General features: G+C 42.6%; 1 protein-coding gene across 1 annotated transcript in view; it reads left to right on the plus strand.

The window, feature by feature from the left end:
• Positions 1–14,794: 14,794 nt before the first annotated feature.
• Positions 14,795–20,972, plus strand: part of LOC8025014 (netrin-1) — a 192,091-nt gene continuing 185,913 nt past the window's right edge. The window contains 1 exon segment of the mRNA XM_042293935.1: positions 14,795–15,790. Coding sequence (XP_042149869.1) covers positions 14,854–15,790 — 937 coding nt within the window. The 5' untranslated portion in view covers positions 14,795–14,853.

A 20,972-nucleotide genomic window follows, 5' to 3' on the forward strand; every position in this document is an offset into this window, starting at 1 on the left:
CATCAGTTATACCTATTACCTTTTAGAATCTTTTTTTCCCTGTTCAATTATCCACTTTTTTGCTATTTTTTTTTATTCTAGGGGATTTTATTTCAAGTAGCTCATCGGGTAATGTATTATAAAGCTTAGGTATATAATATTTCCTTGTGGCCTCTCCATATCTTGTTCTTACAAATGGTTCAACACATTTTTTATTAGGCCTTAATGTCCTTTCTTTTTTATTTTCGCGCCTATATTTATTGGTGAAAAAATGCTTTATAATAATATCGTACTTCATTTGATCTCTGAAACGTAGTATTCCTAATTCTTTATGCATATAATCTGAGAAATTAGTTTCTTTGCTTCGGTACCCAATATTCCTAACTATCCTTTTTTGAATCGATTCTATCTTTAGTTGTAAATATTTGGCACAGTGCCCGTAAACTGTTATTCCATACTGAAGTACGGATTTGCCCAGTGAATTGTATATCATTTTAAGTATGGATCGTCTGTCTCTGTGGAGCCGACGTCGTGCGGCAAAACTCCTATAACGAAGACAAGCTAGGCTCAGTTTGAGTGTAGGTTTGTTGCCGTTTTTCTCTTTGAAAGGTCGTATTTTACTTAACGTTCCATAACATGTTACTTCAAGTTGCTGGAAACGGGGAAGATGGAGCTTTTTCTTTACACGTGCATTTTTGTAACAATTAGAGAAATCAAATGCGTTTCTGTTTTAAAAACAAAACTACAGTAATAGCTAAGCATATATATTTTTTATAAATTAGTAAAAGGCATTTAAAGATGCTCATTTATATATATATATATATATATATATATATATATATATATATTGCGCCATTTTACATGAAGCAGTTCGTAAATAATTTGTGAATGTGCCTCTAAAACATGTTTACTTGACGTGTTTCGGGGCTATATTTGTATAGAAATACTTTATTTTAATTTTTAGTATTCCGAGTACATGTTGTAAATATTTCGCAAAATAAATAGAAAAGATAATTGCTACGTGCATGCATCGATGTAAAATTGACGGTTATGCGAAGTACCATTGTGAAACCTTGCCAATCTCCACATTTTGAGCTTTGCATTTTTATATCTAGAGAAGAAACAACGTCCACATGTAGGTGAATGCTGCTCCCAAGAACGTGGCTTTTACATATATATTTATGTAAGTATTTTAAAAAATATATGACCCGGGCCATTATTGTATGACCTGGCGTGATAACAACCCATAGTGAGTTATCAAAAGAAGAGTATAAATGTTTAAAACAAGATTCGGCATACCTCAATACAAATTCTTTTGAAATATTGACAAAACCCGAAAAGTTTTTTTTTTCATTTTTATACTATTTATACTATACTACTAGACCCTTCTGAAACGACTCCTCAAGGTGACGGCTGAGCAGGAGAAAACCCCGAAGAACTGAGTACGAGGCCAATGTCAAAAGGAGATAAACTGGCGAAGTACTAGTTGATGCAGACGTCGACTTTTACCTAACGTTACCTTAATGGAGCTCCAAGGTCTGCTTGGGCCCGCCCTTCAAAAGCGAGGTAACGATATGTTAAATGAGTTCAGGTTAGATTTAAATGTAGCAATATTTAATAACGGCTCCTGTTGATACACGTTTTTTAGCATCTATACTCTCACAAGGAAGATTAAGTTTACGTCTTCGTGATTTCTAAACTTGTGCTTCGAAGGAGTAATATCACGTATCAGTGACTTACATGCTCATTAGAACGAAATACTTACTCTCTCTGTCACATATAAGACTCTAAACATTCTTTAACTAAACGTTGCGTTAACATCGGTTAATGGGGAGGAATAGATATGAAAAAGAAAACATCATGCTTAATGCCAAATAAAAAATTGTGATAGCTCAATTCCCACGATGAACGAAACTGTTTCGAAAATATAAGTTTCTGGGACATTCCGTGGAATAAAAAGTTTTCAAGGCAATATCAAAATTTGAATTGATTAGCTGTTCTATGATACCCAGGCATTTACACACTTCGGGAACATTACGATATTTTGTCAAGAAAAGCAGAAATCGACATTTTTGTGGATAAAGCCCCATAAGATTCAATGCAAAAAAAAAAAAAAAATAGCATCGCCATGGAATAAAAACTATGCGCGTCCAAAAGTTCAATTACTGCTTATTTATATTTTATGACTGTCATCTAAAATATTTTCAGTTGAAATCCTCATTTTCGTGCGCGTGCCGAGGGGTTGATGTCCAAAAAAGTTGGGTGGGAATGCAGTTTGGTATAAAAAGTATTCTTTAAGTGTCGCGGGGTGGAACATGTCAAAAACTCAATTGGACTTTCTCGCACCTTTGGCTGCTCTTTCTGAATGGCTGAGCACACTCAAATTGCTCATTTTTTTTCACACAACAAAAACTATTCTAAGTTAGTTTTATAAACCACAAATTAATTTTAACTTTTATCATTTTTGTTTTAAAAAGCCCCTAACTTTTTAGAAAAGCAGTTTTGCCTCAAACGTCGAAGGTTGTAAAAAGTCGTTAAGAACTTCACATGAAACAACTAGCGGTGCGTATAGCTATGAACATATGCTACTTGATGTCGCATTGTTCGTGTTGGTAATGTATACGAAAAATAAATATATCCTGCTGTAGATTCGATAAAATATTTAACCTTTTGAAACATGATAAGTCAAGTTCCGTGTATATTTTTGTGAACTTTGTGTACTGATTGTTAACGGGGTTGAAAATTATAGGATGTAAATATTGGTTTACCTTGTTCTTTCAATTCTCAAGGCAACCAGATAAATCAGTCACTTTGTTCTGCAAACTTGATAAAAACCTATAGATTTGTTCTAGATATATTCAATTTTGTAAAAAAAGGGCGATTTTTCCTTTTGTTCTATCTTTTTGTGTTGATCATCATCACGGCTGAGAATCACTGTATATAAATATCGAATGCCTTTTTTATTGTATTTTTGTGACAACCAGTTATATAGGTCGCTGTTTAATTTGATACTCAAACTTCGGCTTAGGAACGATGGCTTCACTGCAACATACCAGACGGCCTCAGGAATAGCAGCTAGATGTCGCAAGGAACTATTTTGCCGTGACGTATCCTCTGCCATATCTTTCCCACAATTCCAGGAATAATCGCAACACAACATTCAGGCCTATGATGAAGCAACTCGGTTGACCTAAGTCGCCTTTAACCTCAAACATTGGCGAACCAGAGTTTAAACTTCCAACTCGAAGAGTGGAGTACTTTTTGTTAGAATAGTTACTTAAATAATACGTGCCAACAAGACAGGCAAGATGAAGTAAACATTAATTAATCACCCATGTCGCAGGTTAGCACGCACGCATGTCGTTGTTGTGCGGGACTGCGCGCGCCGGGTTGACCTTTCAGCGTAAACTTACGTGAACAAGAACGTATACATGTGACGGCCCGGTTGCTCAGGTTAATGACATGACATTTAAGCGTTATTCGAGAGAAAACTACCCCATAAATCAAAAATCGATGCGTAGCTATTTATTTTATTAAAGAAATACTGCGGACGTTTTTTGTTTTTTTTTACCACCCTAGCAGGAAAGGGTTACATCATTCTTCTCAGGAAGGGATCAAAACTGTTGTATGTTGGAGCGTACACACACACAGTTACAAGGAAGTGAATTCCAGACAATAATGGTTCGAACAAAATAAGAATATTTAAATGTGTTATTCTTGGGAGCAAACGACCTGACATTTTTTTAATGGTTTAACCTTGCTGAGCGCTGCGGAGGTGGCAAAAAGTAAAAGTCTTTGTTAAGACATTATTGTGTATTTTATGAAAAGAAATTAACCTAGCAATTTTTCGTCCAGTCTTAGTTTATTAAAGGTTACTTTTACGCAACGCTTCTGAAACTGAGTTTCGACGTTTAAAATTAGAGGAAAAAAAATAATCGAGCACTTATATGGTCGTTGAATCCTCTCGAGTTGAGGTAAACCACACAATTTAGCTATTGAGTTTTTCACGTATTCACCCACGTGACACTTTAGATGTTATGTGAGTCTAAAAAACTGTTAGAGTTTAATGATTTCAAAGAAGAGTTTTGTTGAACGAATTATTTGAGTTATCCTATATATATTTTCAGAAAATACCCCCCCCCCCCCCCCTTCGATATAAGTCTGCTGTAAAGTTGTATTCCAGGTCGATGAACACCACCAGTAATAATGGAAGGTAAAACATTATTTTGTATCTAAGCCCGGAAAAGCTCAGTACCTCCAACTTTATTTAAAACAGCTAAGTTCAGCTTTTCTTATATATATATATCCTTCGTTTCAGCTTAAAGTGCCCATGAAATTAATTTTGGACTGAGATAAATTAATTTAGGTTAGGATTTTACTAATAGCACATCGTTCAGTGGGCCAAAAGGAAAAAAAGGTAGAAAGTTAAAAGCTTGACTTTCGGTACGAAAATGTGAAAACACAGCGGACTATTTCGTACCTCCTCTCTTCGTAAGTTCTCTGCCTTTTCACTGTGATACATCCGCGGTCCCCAAAGCGCACCACCCGGTCCAAACGAACGTCACACGACACCATACCTCACTTATTCCTTCACCCCTAAGCTGACATTGCGGTGGAAGCTACGAGCTTGGCGGACCAATCAGCCGCCTCCCTTTCATAACCTGACCTCATTCTCTGCGCGTGGGTATGCGCGAGAGGGCGTGATCACGTGGCAAAAGTATGGCTGGCCCAACGAGCACGTAGCTTCCACAGCACTGTCAGCTTCGGGGAGAACGGGGTGGGAAAGCAAATTTCGCCTGAATTTTGACCGACAGGCTAATCTTTTAGGAGAAGAATGGCTGTGTCCGGGTACACAAACAAGTGTCCGAGCAAAGAGGGGACTCTCCGTCTTCTTGAACTGTTTGGTTCAATGCGCGATTTATGAGTTGAGGAGGAAAGCTAGACAGGAAAAAGTTGGAGCATCGTTTCATGACGCAGTCGACGGTTCGAGCTAATGAAACTAATCACGCAGCGTCAAAAGTGCAAGTCATTGAGCCTTTTATGTTTCTGATTTGTTCAGTGATGATAGAACGCGTTTATATTCATGAAGAACACCATGATGGTGATCTTTTGACGCTGACCGATTTGCCCCATTTACTCGTAGCGTCGGCTGCGTCTGTAGTTAAGCTAAAACGAAGCATAGCAAAATTACAACCCTTCCCCCCCCCCCCCCCCCCCCCTTCCCTCTGTCCTCCGTCTGCAGTTTCGATTATTTCGAAAAGTTTTAAATCCTTATAACCTACCCCAATTTAGCTGTGGAGACAGCCAGGTCTCAGTGATAGCCATATATTGTCGGGTTGATGTTCGATAAAAAAAAAAAAGAAAAAGAAAAATATAAGGTCCATTAAGTTCGTACGAAATATTTGGAGCAGCTAGAAAATTATTTTGCGTCGCATATTCACGTCAAACTCCAGGCTTGAAAGAAGTGCTTCACTGACTTTCACGACGGGCGGTAATTGTTCCAAACAAGTCATCGTTACTGTCGCCAATCAATTCAACTCTTTCTTTACTAGTTCTTCCAGCTGAAGAACTGCCCCGAGTATATTATGCAATGATTGTAAGCGAATGAAGAAATGTTTGGCAATAGAAGGTTACTCCAATTACGCAGCGACTATGATTTTAGTCAAATATAACTAACCATAACCGGACCGGCGTTGTCGCTTCGTTCCTTCCCGAGTAAGGAATTCAGTGGAGCAGACCTTGACATCCAGAATCCTGTGGAATGTTTCCGCTAGGGATTTTTCCGGAGCCCCCAAATAATAGGATTATTAATATTATACTTATTCTGCTTCCGCGCTCGTCTAATTTGTAATTTCAGTTTAATATATGTCAAATCGATGTTCGATTTTTTTTTAAATTTTATTCCTCGCAATTTTGCATTTATCTTACTTTCGTACGTTGGTTTACGATAAACTGATATGTGAAATATAGATGATTATGAAGTTTGACCGTGGCGGTCTAAAAGGCTATTTCACTTCGACTCTCAGAGATCTGAGCAAGAATTTCCTAGGTTACAGTACCAAAACTCAGTTTTAAATCACCTGACAATGCCAACTTCATCGGAAAACATAAAATAAGAAAAAAATATCACAACGTACCCGTGGGTTTTACACACAATAATGAAACAAAGACAGGTGTTATTCATTACATAAGAGTCATTGTAATCGACGTCACTAACCTTCATAGGAATTAGAGGAACTATCATGAATAGTTCATAGCCGCCAAGCGCAGGAGTGGTGGTGATGTGCCGTCCCCCTATTCCTTGAAGCAATGTCAATGCAGGCGATCTGCTGACGTGGGATGGCACCAGTACGGGGGACTACGCGAAATGGCGGCCGATACGGGGTTGCTTTTAGGTAATATCAGTTCACACGTGGCAAGAGTTCATCAACTTATCGGCACTGAAGCGTAGCTCTTCTGGTGATATGTCTGATGGTATATGTTGTTGAACGGCTATGCTATGGAGAAGCCAGCAAGGCAGCTGCGCAAAAACGACGAGCAGTTTAGGCATCATCGAAGATTTACAACTGTCATGCTGTGAATTATCGGTGACATGACAGTGAGGGGCAGTTATACCTATCCCTGTCACCGCTGTCCGCTTTTGATATGTAGAGCATTCTCCTCGGGCTGTTTACGAAATGTACGAAGGGTGATCAATATGCTTTGCCTCCTAGACTGCGTTTTATTCAGGGATGGAATTGAAAGATGTTACATTGAAATGAAAGTTTGGAATCTTTTCTTTCCCAGTAACACATAACTTTCAATATAGACCTCACCGGTGGCGATGCAGTTCCGCTAGTCTCCGCATGCCGTCGTAGATGATTGAGGACGTCGGGCTGAACGAGCTGCAGCTCCAGGATGTTTAGCCTCATTCACCTCAGAGCCCCGACATCGTGCCATGAGACTTTTGACTGTTTTCCAAGATAAAAAAAAAAAAAAATACCTGAAACTTACACGGTTTGTGTCCGACGATGAGTTACCCATGCAGTGCGCCGTTGATGTGAACTGACAGTGATAGTATAGACGTTTTGTAGTAAAACTGTAACAATGTTTCTGATATAAAAAAAAAAAAATCAAAACACAAGGAAAGCTTGTCCAACGCAATTTTAGTTCACATAACGTGGTCATTCTGCACTTCTTTTTTTTTAAATTTATACTGTGAATAATATAAATTAAATTTCTATTGTTACACGGTTCTCTCATTTTTAATTTTGTTTAGAAGAAACTGCGTATGGCACAGTATATGATGCCATAGAGTCATACATTGACTTGATTGCATCATAGAGTCAATGTATGACACTATTGAACGTCAGGTAGCTCGGAAAAAAAAAGAATACTAATGAATGTACGATTAAAAAAACGCTCAGGCAAGCAAGGTTTAAAGGTTCACCTTGATACGTCATCTGATAATTCCCCATGAGTGCCAGGAGCGAATGGCGCAATTAGATGGATGGGAAAAAGGAGCAAATGCAGGACAACCGTTCTCGTCTCTTGAAATATGTTGTGTTCTTAGCTTTCCTATTCTTCCAAACAAATATAATTACGTAGTAGGTATCTAGATAAAACTAGGTTTCTCAGAAATAACGCGTATTCTCTTTATGTTTATAATTTAAAATATATTGAGGAAAAAGAAAACGTTTTAAAAGCCCCTTCGCCTCGAACAAAGCGAGGTTCAAAAGTACGCAGTCAACGAACGGTATACACATTACTACGACGTAACACAAGATTTGAGAATTCCACTTCTCCCAGTTTTATATAGTGTCAACTTTCATTTGCATCTTCTACTGTTGATTGGTAACCAACATTTTATAGGCCATACCTTCATATTCAACTCTTTAAAGCCCTCGGTGTTTTATACCGCCTGTAAACCGAAAGCACATAAGACATTTTACACCAATGGTGTAGAAACACTGTTCCAGAGACTTACATTCCTGCCATCACCCTTTCAGCACCCTTATTTCTACTTAATACACCATTCTTAATTTTAAAATAGTGTGTTGTTGCATTGGCATCCTTCGTTTCTGAAGGGTGTAAAAAGGCTGTCAAAACGTGCCACGGTGATGTGAGTTGAACACCCTTTTTGAATGGTTTTCGCAGCACTGATATCCGCTTAGGTCGATGTTATTTTAGCGGCCATTGTTAATAATTCTTGCCAATGTACTTTTCACTCGGTGACACATTCCTTGAATTTTAATTTATTATGCAATACGCCAAATATTGACGAGAACAAAGCAACACAGGTGTAATCTTATGGTGCTTTGCCTTGGTGTTAGCCCTGAGGAAAGCTAATTTACTCTCTTACTGTGTTGGATTTTTGAATTATCACTTGCATAATTTTATGCACTGAATCGTACCCATAATTGTATCCGATGATCGGCTATTAAAGCCTTATTCCCTTTCAGAATCTTTTTCTTGCAAGAGTATTGATATTTGGCGCCCTACGACGTATATGCCTTTGCGCCGATAAAATCCAATAATATTTGAAGATGTTTCAAATTTTTATAATCGTGTTCGTTGATTTATTGCGCTATATTGGTGCAGAGGCATGTTAGGACATAGAGCGCCAAAATATCAGTACTGTTGGAGGGAAAGGCTTCAGAAGTGTACAGTGCCGCAAATCACTGATTTGTGGCACGGTATTAGAGCACCTGGCTCGTAGCTTTGGTCCTTCTGTCGGGAAGAAATGAACTACATTACTACAAGTACTGTCACTTTCTGAGAAAGCGACTTCAGTTTTTGCTGCATGTGCAGAAAAGTGCAAGTAAAAGATTCACAGAAAAGTAATTGGCTATGAAAATATTGATACACATCCGAAAGCCCACTCGTTGCGTCACTTATACAACGCTGATGATTCCAAAATAATAAAAAAAAAAAGAACACGTACAGATAAGGCAGCTTTACATCCAGCTTTACAAAGAGCTTCGACGGGAAACTTTATGGGAGAGAAAAGATTTAGCGCGATTTAGCGAACTAAGACAGCTTGATATGAGAAGGTGCCAACCAGCGTTTCTCTTCTACGTTTCCGTGGCCGGACCTTAAGGACTGATATCGACGAGATAAGACATGTGTACCTAGCTGTCCGAGAGCGCAAAGAAAGATGCGGCAGTTTTGTACTCTCCGACTAAAACCGAAGGACCACACTAGTCGAGGTTATTGGCAGCGTCCCTGCGTTTTGTTCAGGAAATACAATTCTAATATCGTCAACAAAATCTTTAAAAAAAATGAAGTGTATAATAAAACGGTGTCACCCGAAGATAAGAAATGCCGGCTTCTGTAGAGCGATGCCATATACTTAAGAAAGTTTGTAGGTAATTTGAAGCAGAAGGTAGAAGGTTTGCATGGTCTTCAGCTGACAAGACAAGTTCAAAGAGGGAGAAAAAGGAAAAAAAAAAACTCAGATCAATATACAAGAAGAGATAACTTTAAGCGTCCTTTGATTTACTGCAACGCGTCGCGCTTTTTTATTCCTTTTTTGCGTGTCGTAATGCTATGAAAGAAGTATTGAGTTCGATCGAGAAAATAAACCCGGTTTTTCGACCCGCATGTATAAACTACGCATCGCAGCAAGTTGAAACTCCTTGAGATTATGACGCTAGCGTTGATGCTGAAATGCGAAAGTTTGAGCACATGACGTTATCTAAATCAAAATATACGGAAGAAAAAAAATCTATAAGCCGACGTTTACCTATGCTTATTTTTTATCAAACCAAAATTTAAGATTGCAGGTGCCTGCAGGCACCTACAATCTTAAATATTGGTTTGATAAATTGCTACATGTAGCAATTATGTCACTAAAAAACCTTACCAGCATTAAAGAAAACTACATCGTCTTTCTATGTGAAAAGTTTCTTTGTGTGTTTGTTTTTCACTGAAATAAAGGGTATGGACGCCCACAATCTCGAATTATGGTTGAATTAATATTAGACAGGTACAAGTCAGCTCATCGAGAATTTTTTTTTAATTTTTTGAATTAGTAAACTGCATGTGCTCAAACTTTTGCATTTTGTCATCATAACTAGCGTCACATTCCCACAAAGTTTCAGAGTACTGCGAAGCGGTGTTTACTTATGCGGGCCGAAAAAGCGGGTTTTTCATTTTCTCGATGTAACACGGTGGATTCGGTTGGAGAACATACAACCAACTTAGCCTATATTCACTGACAGCTTAAGAAACGCAGGGCGTGGCGAGACCACGCATCTAATTACAGCTCCGCAGCCAATCAGATTGCGGCATTAACTGATCCGAAGAACGAATCAACGCAAAAAGATGTAAATTAAGTGTCAGTGACTATGACGAGCGCAAATTGGACAGTGGGTAGATCTCAAGGCAGCGAGCATTGAGGTCTATACCCACTATCCTTCCAATCGGAGCCGATCAGAGCTCTGACGCTCTGGCGTTACCGCAACCCCTCCGCGAGAAGCGGACGAACTTGCATTCCGCATGGACAGTGTTGGGCGGCGTTGGTTCAGCCAGTTCTGCATAGAAAAAAAGGAGGCACATTGCAAACGCTACGAAGGTTTACAAACGCAACGCTTCCTCGCATCCTTATCTCTAATTAAATTGGACCTATTGAAGAATATCTTGAGACGTAAATGATCCACGCGGTTCATAATACCACTGACATTTCCATCTGTTCATGCTGCTCATGACATGTTTATTTCTAACACATAAATTACTTTTTTTTATTGCCGACTGATTGCGTGTTTGAGTATTTTATGAAACGGCCATTCAACATTTTGAATCAAAATGCAAATAATGGCACTAGCGTATTTTTTTTCTTTTTTAGTTACATGTTCTTGTAGCGGCATATCTTTTTTATGACCTCTGAGATAGTCGCCACTCTCGCCGTAGTTCAGTGACCGTTCCTTGGAAGAAAAAAGAAGAAAAAAACTAAAACGCTTCGCTGTAATTTTTGTACCTTCGGCCCCCTGAAAAGCAACTTCCTGAATCGCGACACAAGTGAAAGTGTCACATAAAAAACGACGTGCGTTTTGTTACACAAATTTCTTTTTGTATTAAGGCCAGAAATAATAATAAGAAGGGCATAGAATGAAGGTAATCTCTGATCCTAAATATAAATGAAAGCGTCAAATATACGTAACACTACTTTACGGTTAAAACATTTATTGCATCAATAGACGTTCAGAATCCCTTTTACTTTTTTGCATAAAACTGTAGAAAATTGGTAGAGTTAGGGTGTCAAAGCAGAAGTGAGCAACAGAACTTCCTTATACTAGCCTTGCCACGTTGCGTCATCCGTAAATATCGGCTAGGCAACGGCTGATGCCGTTTTGCTGGGCCAAAAGTCAAACATTGGAAAAATAATGACCAAATATCTAGGACGCTGAGCCACGTAAGGTGTCTGCCCAGACACTTCCGCTAAAGTTTATCTCACGTGACGCTGGCTTAACCAACCCCTAAGCCTTCTCTGCTATAGAGCTTGACGCTAGGTACCCATAAGGCTCGTTCAATTAGCCGAGTCAACAAAGGCCGCTGCTACAAAATATGACAACTACACTTTGCCTAGCAATTACTTATATATATATATATATATATATATATATATATATATATATATATATATATATATATATTTGAACGTCCCCAACTAACCACAGGACATAACTGGAGAGAATCAGTGATAGAGAGTATTGTGTGGGTCACCGAAAAGCAGATCTTGTTACGTCGGTAAACAGCATTTGTTTGTCTTTATGCTTACTAAAACTTATTGGCCTATCTGCACGTTAAAAAAAAATTGCTGCTTCGGTCTGGCAAGAATATTCTCGATGTTCGTTTATTCTGTTTTAATCAAAATAAGTTAACTAAATATATTAGTAAAATAGTATTAAAATAAATCATACAGTTGATGAGAACTCTCGGATAATCCAAAGCTTACTGAATAATTGTTCACATTCGAGAGATGTGTCTACGAACCAACCTCATTTGAGGCGCATTTCTGGATTTTATCCAAGTTCTGAAAAATAAACCCTGATAAGGGCGATACGGTCTGCGTTGACTGGCTAACTATGAGTCGCTGTTAAGGCCACACCAGGGATGGGCAAAATACATGCAAATATGTATCGAAATACAAATACAAAATACTTCGTCAAAAATGTATTTAATTACGAATCTAATCACATTTCCAAAAAAGCATGTAAGTACAAGATACAAATACAACCAAATGTATTTGGTCTCCTCCAAATACTTTTCCAAATACATTCCTCAAAATTTGCGTCAGCGACTTCAAGGCACCTGCAACGGGTTTCTGGGTATCTCATTTTAATTTTGCATCGCACACTCGGGAGTTAGTGTGCGAGGCTCTAGTAACGTAATAGAAATATAATCACAAAAAAATGTAATCAGCTTGGACGTAGTAGGTGAAAAAAGTACAGAGCTTCAAGCAGCTTTTTTTTTGTCGATTACATTTTGGTATAGACCAACGCAGAACCGAGACGACCAAGACGTGCAGCACTATACTCTGTTTCACCTTATAATGTACCGCAGGAAAGGCTACAAGCGCGAGCTCCTTGCTCTAGGGCACATCTCGGTAGCACAAGCTCTCGTGCGTTAACAGTAGAGAGTTTTAGTAGATCGTGATTTCAGGCCACGATAATCGTAGCGGGAGCTCGAGCTGCCACTTCGATGCGTGCTCTGAATCGCGCGCTCGTGGCGGTAGCGGGCCTTAGAAAACGATCTACTAAAACTCCCTACTAGCTCCCAACGCTATGAGGTCGCGCTTCTAGCCTTCGCTGCGGTACAACATAAGGTGAAACGGAGTATAGCTAGAAAATTTTTTAGGGGCGAAGCTCCTTAGGGGCTAGCCATGTCCGTATGTCCGTCTGCCGTCGGGTTCACGTGCTCCTGCTCGTGAGCTCACGCGCTCACGTGCTCACGAGCACGTGAGCACGTGCTTTCGTGCTCGTGTAGGAAAAAAAAGAAACAAACGCATCTCCACGTGGTGAATGATGTTGATTGGGGCGAAGCTCTGGTGGTGCTTGTCTGCGTAGATGGTGAGCCGCAGCATGCCGAGCCTTTTGTTCGTTTTCATCCATGTCAGAAAGAGAATGTGTGCTATGGAACGTGGTTATATACGCATTTGAGCATTTGACCGCAGCGTGACATGGATGAAAACGAACGAAAGGCTCGGCATGCTGCAGCTCAGCGTCTATGCAGACAAGCACCACCAGAGCTTCGCCCCAATCAACATCATTTTATTGTTGCAACTCCCACCAGTTACGAAAATCTGGACGACCCGCGCATTTAGAATGTTCCAGGCAAAAATATGGATGGAAATCAGGCTGGAAAGCATCACAAGTTGTCACGGGTACTTATTTAGCCAGTCTGCCTGTGAACGTCGATTTCGTCACTATTCTTGCCCTGGACTAGCACCCTAATCAAAAAGTCACTAAACGCTTGTGCTTAATTGAGAGACACTGCATTCGGTGCAGAACGTAGTTTTCTTCCTGCTCTGGAGGGTGCCTTTAAAATAAAGCCGGAGGAGAAAAAAAAAAAAAAGCCCTATGGCCAAATAAAAAATGGAGACTATATCTTACAACCACATGCATAAAAACAAGAATTATCGTGACAATAAATTTGAGGAATGTATTTTCGCCCACAAAATTGTATTTAATTACAATTGTATTTTAAATACTCACGTTTTAGTATTTAAATACACACGTGAAATACATTACCCAATTTGTAATTAAATACAAATGCAAAATACACAAAGTATTTGAAATACGTATTTCAAATACTTGTATTTGAAATACGTATTTCAAATACTTGTACTTGAAATACTGCTCATCCCTGGGCCACACCAATCGGTGATGTACGAAATTGACGCAGTGCCAGTCGAACCCGAAGCGGGCTTCACATCATGACATCCGTGTAATGCGCTGAAGCAAACTTCGGCGCGTGTCGCTGGGATCTTCTCGATAGTTCCGTCGGCAAGAATGGGACGGGTTGTCAAAACCTACGAATGAAACGAAGTGAAAAATATTGATAATAAAAAAAAAACATAGGCGCAAAGTAGTGAAGAACACATAATTCTAACTTACCCGCGTCTCCTGAACGGGCGCTCGAAATAATCAAGTTTCTCAGGATTAACTGGAGGAGGTAGCCATGTTTTGAGCGCCGGGTTTTTCAGCGGGCGTCATAATAACGCGAATTGAAATATCACACACCGCGGGACGAAAATAATGAAAAGCAACTGCGCTGATCCAAACAAATCATTTCTAGGTGTTGTTTAAAATAACAAATGCTTAGCTAAATTCAGTGTATTGTGTCACGGCTTGCATTTGAGTGCCCACCACAAGATATGTTGAGCACTATGATGAGCTGGAAGAGATCAAACATTTGTAGCCCAGGACTACGTCAAAAATGTACATATAAGCACAAATTATATGTTTCAAACCGCAAACCGCAGAAGCACAATTCATGCGTCTCAAAACGCAAACCGCGACGGCCGTTACAAACAGCGGCCCGTACAGGAACAAGGGCCCGCAACGGCGATCGAACTAGCCCAAGTTGCGAGGACCCAAGAAGCGAAGCGTGTCTACCTGGCCCCTCGGAGGAGCACGAGCGCCCCCCACGCCAGCGGCCAGGAGCCAATGGGAACCGGCGGCGACGAGCGGCGCGGGAACCTCGGCCGCTCCGTTCGAACCGCGGCGGGCGGCCGTCAGTATGAGTCGGGCAGCGCGGCACCACGTCGTCCTAGCCGCCGCGTCTCCCTGAATGCGAGCCGCCAGGTCAGCGCTCGTGTCCCTGCTGCCGCTGCTTCTGGCGGCGGCAGCGGCACGGACCGGCGGGAACGTCGGCAACGCCTACCTTGCCTCCATGTTCGCCGCCCAGACCCAGTCGGACCCGTGCTACGACGACATGAACAACCCACGGCGCTGCATCCCGGATTTCGTGAACGCCGCTTTCGGCAAGGAAGTGCGCACCAGCTCCGAGTGCGGCACGCCGCCGTCGCGCTACTGCAACACGGCCACCGACGACAAGGGCGAGATTGTACGGAACTGCCAGATCTGCGATGCCGGGAATCCCAAGCGGCGGCATCCGGCCTCCTACCTGACCGACCTGAACAACCCGAACAACGTGACGTGCTGGATGTCCGAGCCGTTCCCGCAGCCCCTTTACAACGTGTCTCTCATCCTGAGCCTCGGGAAAAAATATGAACTGACCTATATTAGCCTCCAGTTTTGCGGCGCCAAGCCGGACTCTCTTGCAGTCTACAAGAGCACGGACTACGGCAAGTCCTGGCAGCCGTTCCAGTTCTACTCGTCCCAGTGTCGGAAGATGTACGGTCGTCAAAACAGGGCGCTCATCACCAAGGCCAACGAACAAGAACCGCTCTGCACCGACCCTCAGTCAACGACGGAACAGCTATCTGGAGCACGCATAGCGTTCAGTACTCTGGAGGGCCGGCCGTCTGCCTACGAGTTTGACAGTAGTCCCGTGCTCCAGGAGTGGGTCACGGCCACCGACGTCAAGGTGGTCTTCAACCGGCTCACCAACTGGACGCCCGAGCCGTTGGACAACGACACCCTGGTGCCCCGGGAAGCTTCTCTCTACTACGCGGTGTCCGACTTCGCGGTCGGGGGTCGCTGCAAGTGTAATGGACACGGATCCCGGTGCGTGCAGAACAGGGACGGTCAGCTGGCCTGTGAGTGCAAGCACAACACGGCGGGAAGAGACTGCGAGAAGTGCAAGCCGTTCCACTTCGACAGACCCTGGGGTCGAGCCACGGCCCATGATGCTCACGAGTGTGTGCGTGAGTACCCGGAGTTTATACCTCTGCCTGTTTGCTGCTCTGAGTGTTGTCAATAGTTATTTAGTCTTTTTCGCGGCTTGCACGTGACGCCATCGAACCATGCTGATGGTCATTCCCACTTGCTTTTGCCGAGGGAAACAAATGTGGTGGCGCAAAATGTATGCTGCAAAAAGAACGTGCTCAGCAGCAAGGACACCATAATGGCAACTGGTGTGACGCAAGTGCAAGTCATGTATAACTTCCCACCTGTGTGGATAAAATATGCTGGTGATGTGGCTGTGCGCGCAACGCATGCAGCGAATCCGCGAGGTGAAACCTTGGAAGGCACTGGTCCTTCACGGTACCTCAAGGAGTAGAGGTAACTCTTAATCTTCACTGTGCCCGATGCCAGCTACTGTAGATGCGTGATCCTCCTCTGCTATACGCGAACAGAGGTGAATGTCCGTACAGTCCAGAGCGGTCAGAAGATAATGAAAAGCACGTGCCCACTTTCCACCCTGTTGATTGTCTCACACGCGTCTCACAATCTCTCATACAGTTATCAAATATATTAATGCCACGTGATGATTAAGTCCTGGCGGCGTGTTATTTAGACCTCAAGACCTATTTCCTAATATAATAGGTGTATAGAAGTACCCCGCTTATAAAGCATTATAGTTTATGTATCTATGAATGAGTAGTTACCGCTGTTAAAATATCAAGCACGAGCTATTGGCTAGCCAGGATCGAATTCTAGCTCAAAATAAGCTGGACAATTGTCCAGCTTATTTTCGACAGAGCTTCTTGTTACAAGACACAAGGTCTACCGACTTGGTTAATTGCGTCATATAAATCGATCATGCTCGGAACACAGATCGTATATGAATGCTGCGCAGGGGGGGGGGGGGGGGGGGGGGGGGGCGTTCATTTGGAACTGATTGAACACGAGCCCCAGCCGAGTGCTGACGCTGCGTTCTGCAATGTCAACCGAGCGCCGCGTTAGAAACATAAACGAATAATCCAAGCTGTTGTTGGCCCTGAGTTTAGTTCTCAACTTAGCCCCTAGACGCGCGATGGCTGACTATCCTCCCCAATAGGTGCAGACACTAAAAGCTCTGTCATAAGTCTGCAAAAAAAGAAAACGTTTTAGTAACTACCTAAAGAAGAACAATTGGACGTTTGCTAGATGTAGAACAGTTTAAACAAAGTGTAATACGTAGCACTTCTTTGAGGTACCCGATTCATTGGTTCGACAACCAAATTCATTCTATTAATCAAATTAAAGTTAATTAACGTCCAGCCCAAATTATTATCGGGGTGTATGTACTACGTTGGAAGCACATCCCGTACGGGTATACACGCTGATAGCTTGTTCCTCTTTTAACGGCTCTGTCCCTCGGGTATCCCACTCTATTCTCTTATTGGTAACTTTTACTATGCTATATCTTTATGACTGTCTCTCTCGGGATGTAAAACCAGCGCTTGAAGAGAGCGAAACACGTCGTGTCCGTCTATCACGATAGGAGAAAACCAGCGCACCGAAAAACACGTACGTATCGAAACCTGGCGCGCCACGGGGAAGGCAATAAAAGCTGCCAAAATTTTACGACCTCGGACCGTTGACATTGTCTCGAAGATGATGATGCATGTACTACGTTGTAACTTCGCCGGAAGAGTGGCCCGCTCTGTGGCGCGCTGACAGAGATTCTCACCCACGCGAGATCACCACCTATAGGCGAGGGCGGATCGCCCGGGACACCCGCCTGTCCATCTGCTGGATACCAAGCGACGAGTTCATCTCGGGAGGTGCGCCTTGTTTGTTTGTTTTTTCTCTCACGTGTGTCTACTGCGTCGTTAGCGGTGATTGAATTACGAATGAAATGATGAACAGAGGGTTCACCACTCCGTGATTTTGCAATCGCAATGAGTCCTTGGGTTTAAAACGATGATAGAACTTGGTATGTTCTGCTATCGTGAAAACAATAATAGAACTTCGTCTGTCTCAGGAACCGTTAATCGTTCGTTGCGCGTAAATGGCCAACCAACAAAGATAACTTGTGCCTTGACGAGACACTTTTGACGCTGTTTGATCGACTCACTGGGATCGTGGCTTTGGTTGCAGTCGGACTTAATGTGAAGCGGAGTGTGAATTCGAAACTGGCATAAACATAAATATTTCGCCAAGTGCTCGTCGCAGGTACACCACGGTCGCAGAGTTTAATGCCATCTCTAAATAGAAAGGTGACCGCATTTCGAATGTTTTCTGGATCGTCTATTCCTGCATGGCTCGCTAAATGCACGTCTTCGTACTCGTAATAATGTTAAAAAAAAAAAAAAAGTGAACAGAATAACTGGTTTGCAAAGTCGAGTAATTAGACGGGATGGTAATTGTAACTCGTACATCTCCTTCCAATATTTCCCTTTAAAGTTGACTCACATACGCGCGTTATTCGACAGAGCGATCGCTTGTGCCTCAGAAGAAACACGAGAAAGCCGACTGTCGTTTGTACTGCGTCAGTAATAATTTATAAAGAAAACCCTCCAGAAAGGTATAATCTTCGCCGAAAACCAGGCTTAATTGAGACGCCAACTTTGTACTTTTTTTTTTTTTTCTCCTGTGTTTATTCTTCTTAACTACAAAAGGATTTTTCGTGCAGCGACCGTTTCGACGCGATCGTGATACTCGAATCCCCGGTGGGCCTGCGTCCAAACTGCGTAAAAAGATAAAAGCAAATATAGTCCGTTTCACCTTGTGATAGACGGTAGCGGACGCTACGAGCCATTTCAACCAATCAGGCACTGTGAACGGGTCACGTGACTGCGCATCCCATTCGTCGCTGCGCCCCTTCCAAAGGCCACATGACACTCACGCGACACTAGATTGACTTGACTGGCTCGTAGTGTCTTCGGCTGTATAGTGTTCTCCGCGGTTCATCGTAAGGTCAAACAGAGCATAGAAAGAAAGTGAGCGATAGAAAGAGAGAGAGAGAGTAGGTGGGGAAACACAAAGGGAAAAGAGCGAGCAGAAAACTAACAAAACAAAAACGACACCTGTAGCGAAACAAAATTTAGACCAAAAGCATCGCGAATGCCTGGATGGTATAATGATAGCGTCGCGGTTAGGGCCCCCGCGCGCGCAGAAGGTATGCCAGCCGGGCGTTTAGGGCCGCGTACACTTATCCAGGAGGGACGGCGGACTTAAAGATCCACTTGACTTAAGTGGGAGGGAGGTGCCCCCCATTTCATCTGTTTCCAACAACGTCTCGCCAGGGCACGGGCAATGAAGTCTCGGGGCGTCTCCTCGGGCGGTACACAACAAGTTGATTGTTGTTCTTTTCGCGGTATGCGCTCGTGTGGGCAGTCTTGTTCTTCGCGACCGCCTGAACTGCAGGTATGGCGGAGATCGAGAAAAAGAAACGGTTTGGGGCCAGTGAATGAAACGGGGATTTACGCTTTTTTTTTGCGTATACGCTCGAGCGTCAGCTTTGGAGGCTGTGCGCGTGAACTGGAAAGCAGTAAGTGCACTAAATTACGAAACCGATCGTCGAGTAATGATCAAGGTTCAACTCAGATGAGAGTGTCAGTGTTGTTGATTTTGAGAGCGGGAGATTGTGTTGAGCCCTAATGGGCTTCTGGTACCTCCGCCGTAGGTGATAAATATTAGCATCTTCGTTCTGACTTTGAATACGGATGCAAAACCTCGCTTTGCAGGTCAGACTTGTAGAACTTACACCTGAGCCTTTGTGGGTGACTCCGTGACTGAACCACCACACATTTTGGCGTGTCCACTGACAAACTTTAAAGGGGCACTCAAGTCCTTTTTGTAGAAACTTGTTTTTGATGGCATGTTGTTTCTTTAGCTTTCGTCAACAAAAATGACCAGTTCTGGATGTCAAGGTGTCCTAATAAACCCACAGCAATTGCTAAACACGGGCACTATATTCTCTTGGAGAGGCCAAGTTCGGGTACCCCACCACCTCCGTAAAATAGTTAAGTTCGTGGAGATTTCGCACGTTACTATTATATTTATCCGTATAGGCGCGTTATGCATTATATTTTGACAAAAACGTCAAATCTTTGGATGTATGGGAGACGTAACACAGCATAATTATTGTTAAAAAAACGCCGTCCAACGCCCCCCCCCCCCCCCCCCCCCCCCCTCTCCCCGGGTGTCTGCTCGGCGCAGAAAGAGGGGCGTGTCCCGATCTTTGATTAGAAGTTTAATAGGGAAATCGGCCGCCCGTAAGTGTAATTTATTTTTCCTGGCAAAAAAAAAAAAAGGGGGGGGGGGTGTTTAGGACGCTTAGAGCTCGTAGATTAAGTTATCGCCATAAAAACACGATTTCAGAATCCACCTGAGTGCCCCTTTATTCCCCAGCCAGACAGTGTCCGCAGTCTTTCTTTTGTAGGATGATGTATCAGCTGCATGACCGGAGCTTTAGAGTACCTTTCCGCAGTAACTTACCAAAATAGCGTCCCTTTGATTACGCCCATTACGGAATGAAAGATATAACGTAACTTTGTAATATGCATCTGTGTAATATTGGATTCGTTGTTTAGTGCAATGCTTGCTTCTGAAGCAGTTAGAAATTCTTCTTTTTTTTAGTTTTATTTGTAATTAGAGTTGCACGATTATCACCTTGATCGCTCTATCGAAGAACCCGGTATAACTTTTTTTCACTATGTGGATTACGAAACTGCAAATGTAACTGGAATTGTTTCTGGAAACCTGAAATCCAGATTGCAGACGAGGGAATCATTTCTGAAAACCTGAAATCCGTATAAAATCCAGATGGATTTCACAGTTCCCCATAATCCAGATGCCAGGCAGCGAAAAGTTACACTGGGTTTTTAATGCGAAAGCAGTAACTGTCCCACGGAGCGGAGCCGCCGTTGTCCGTAGCCGCGAAAAACGGCAGAAAACTTCCCTCCGCGCTGTAACCGCGAAAAACGGCACAGAAATTCCCTCCGCGGAACGGCTTTTAAAATGACTGCAAGGCGTAGTTCCAAGGAACGCCACTCCACAGAGTCCACACCCGGACATGGGCGGCTTTAATAAAGATTTTGTCTCTCTCTCCACGGAGAAGCCTTCTCAGCGCCGGTAAGAGAAAGAAGGTCGTGCCATAGCCTCCTCTATACTCACAAAGCCTGGTAGTGCGACGACGGAGCCATAAAGTGACCGGTCGCAGATTTTGAGCGCGAG

This window comes from Ixodes scapularis, unplaced genomic scaffold (assembly GCF_016920785.2).
Source record: "Ixodes scapularis isolate PalLabHiFi unplaced genomic scaffold, ASM1692078v2 PGA_scaffold5__190_contigs__length_132052651, whole genome shotgun sequence".
Taxonomy (NCBI): domain Eukaryota; kingdom Metazoa; phylum Arthropoda; class Arachnida; order Ixodida; family Ixodidae; genus Ixodes; species Ixodes scapularis.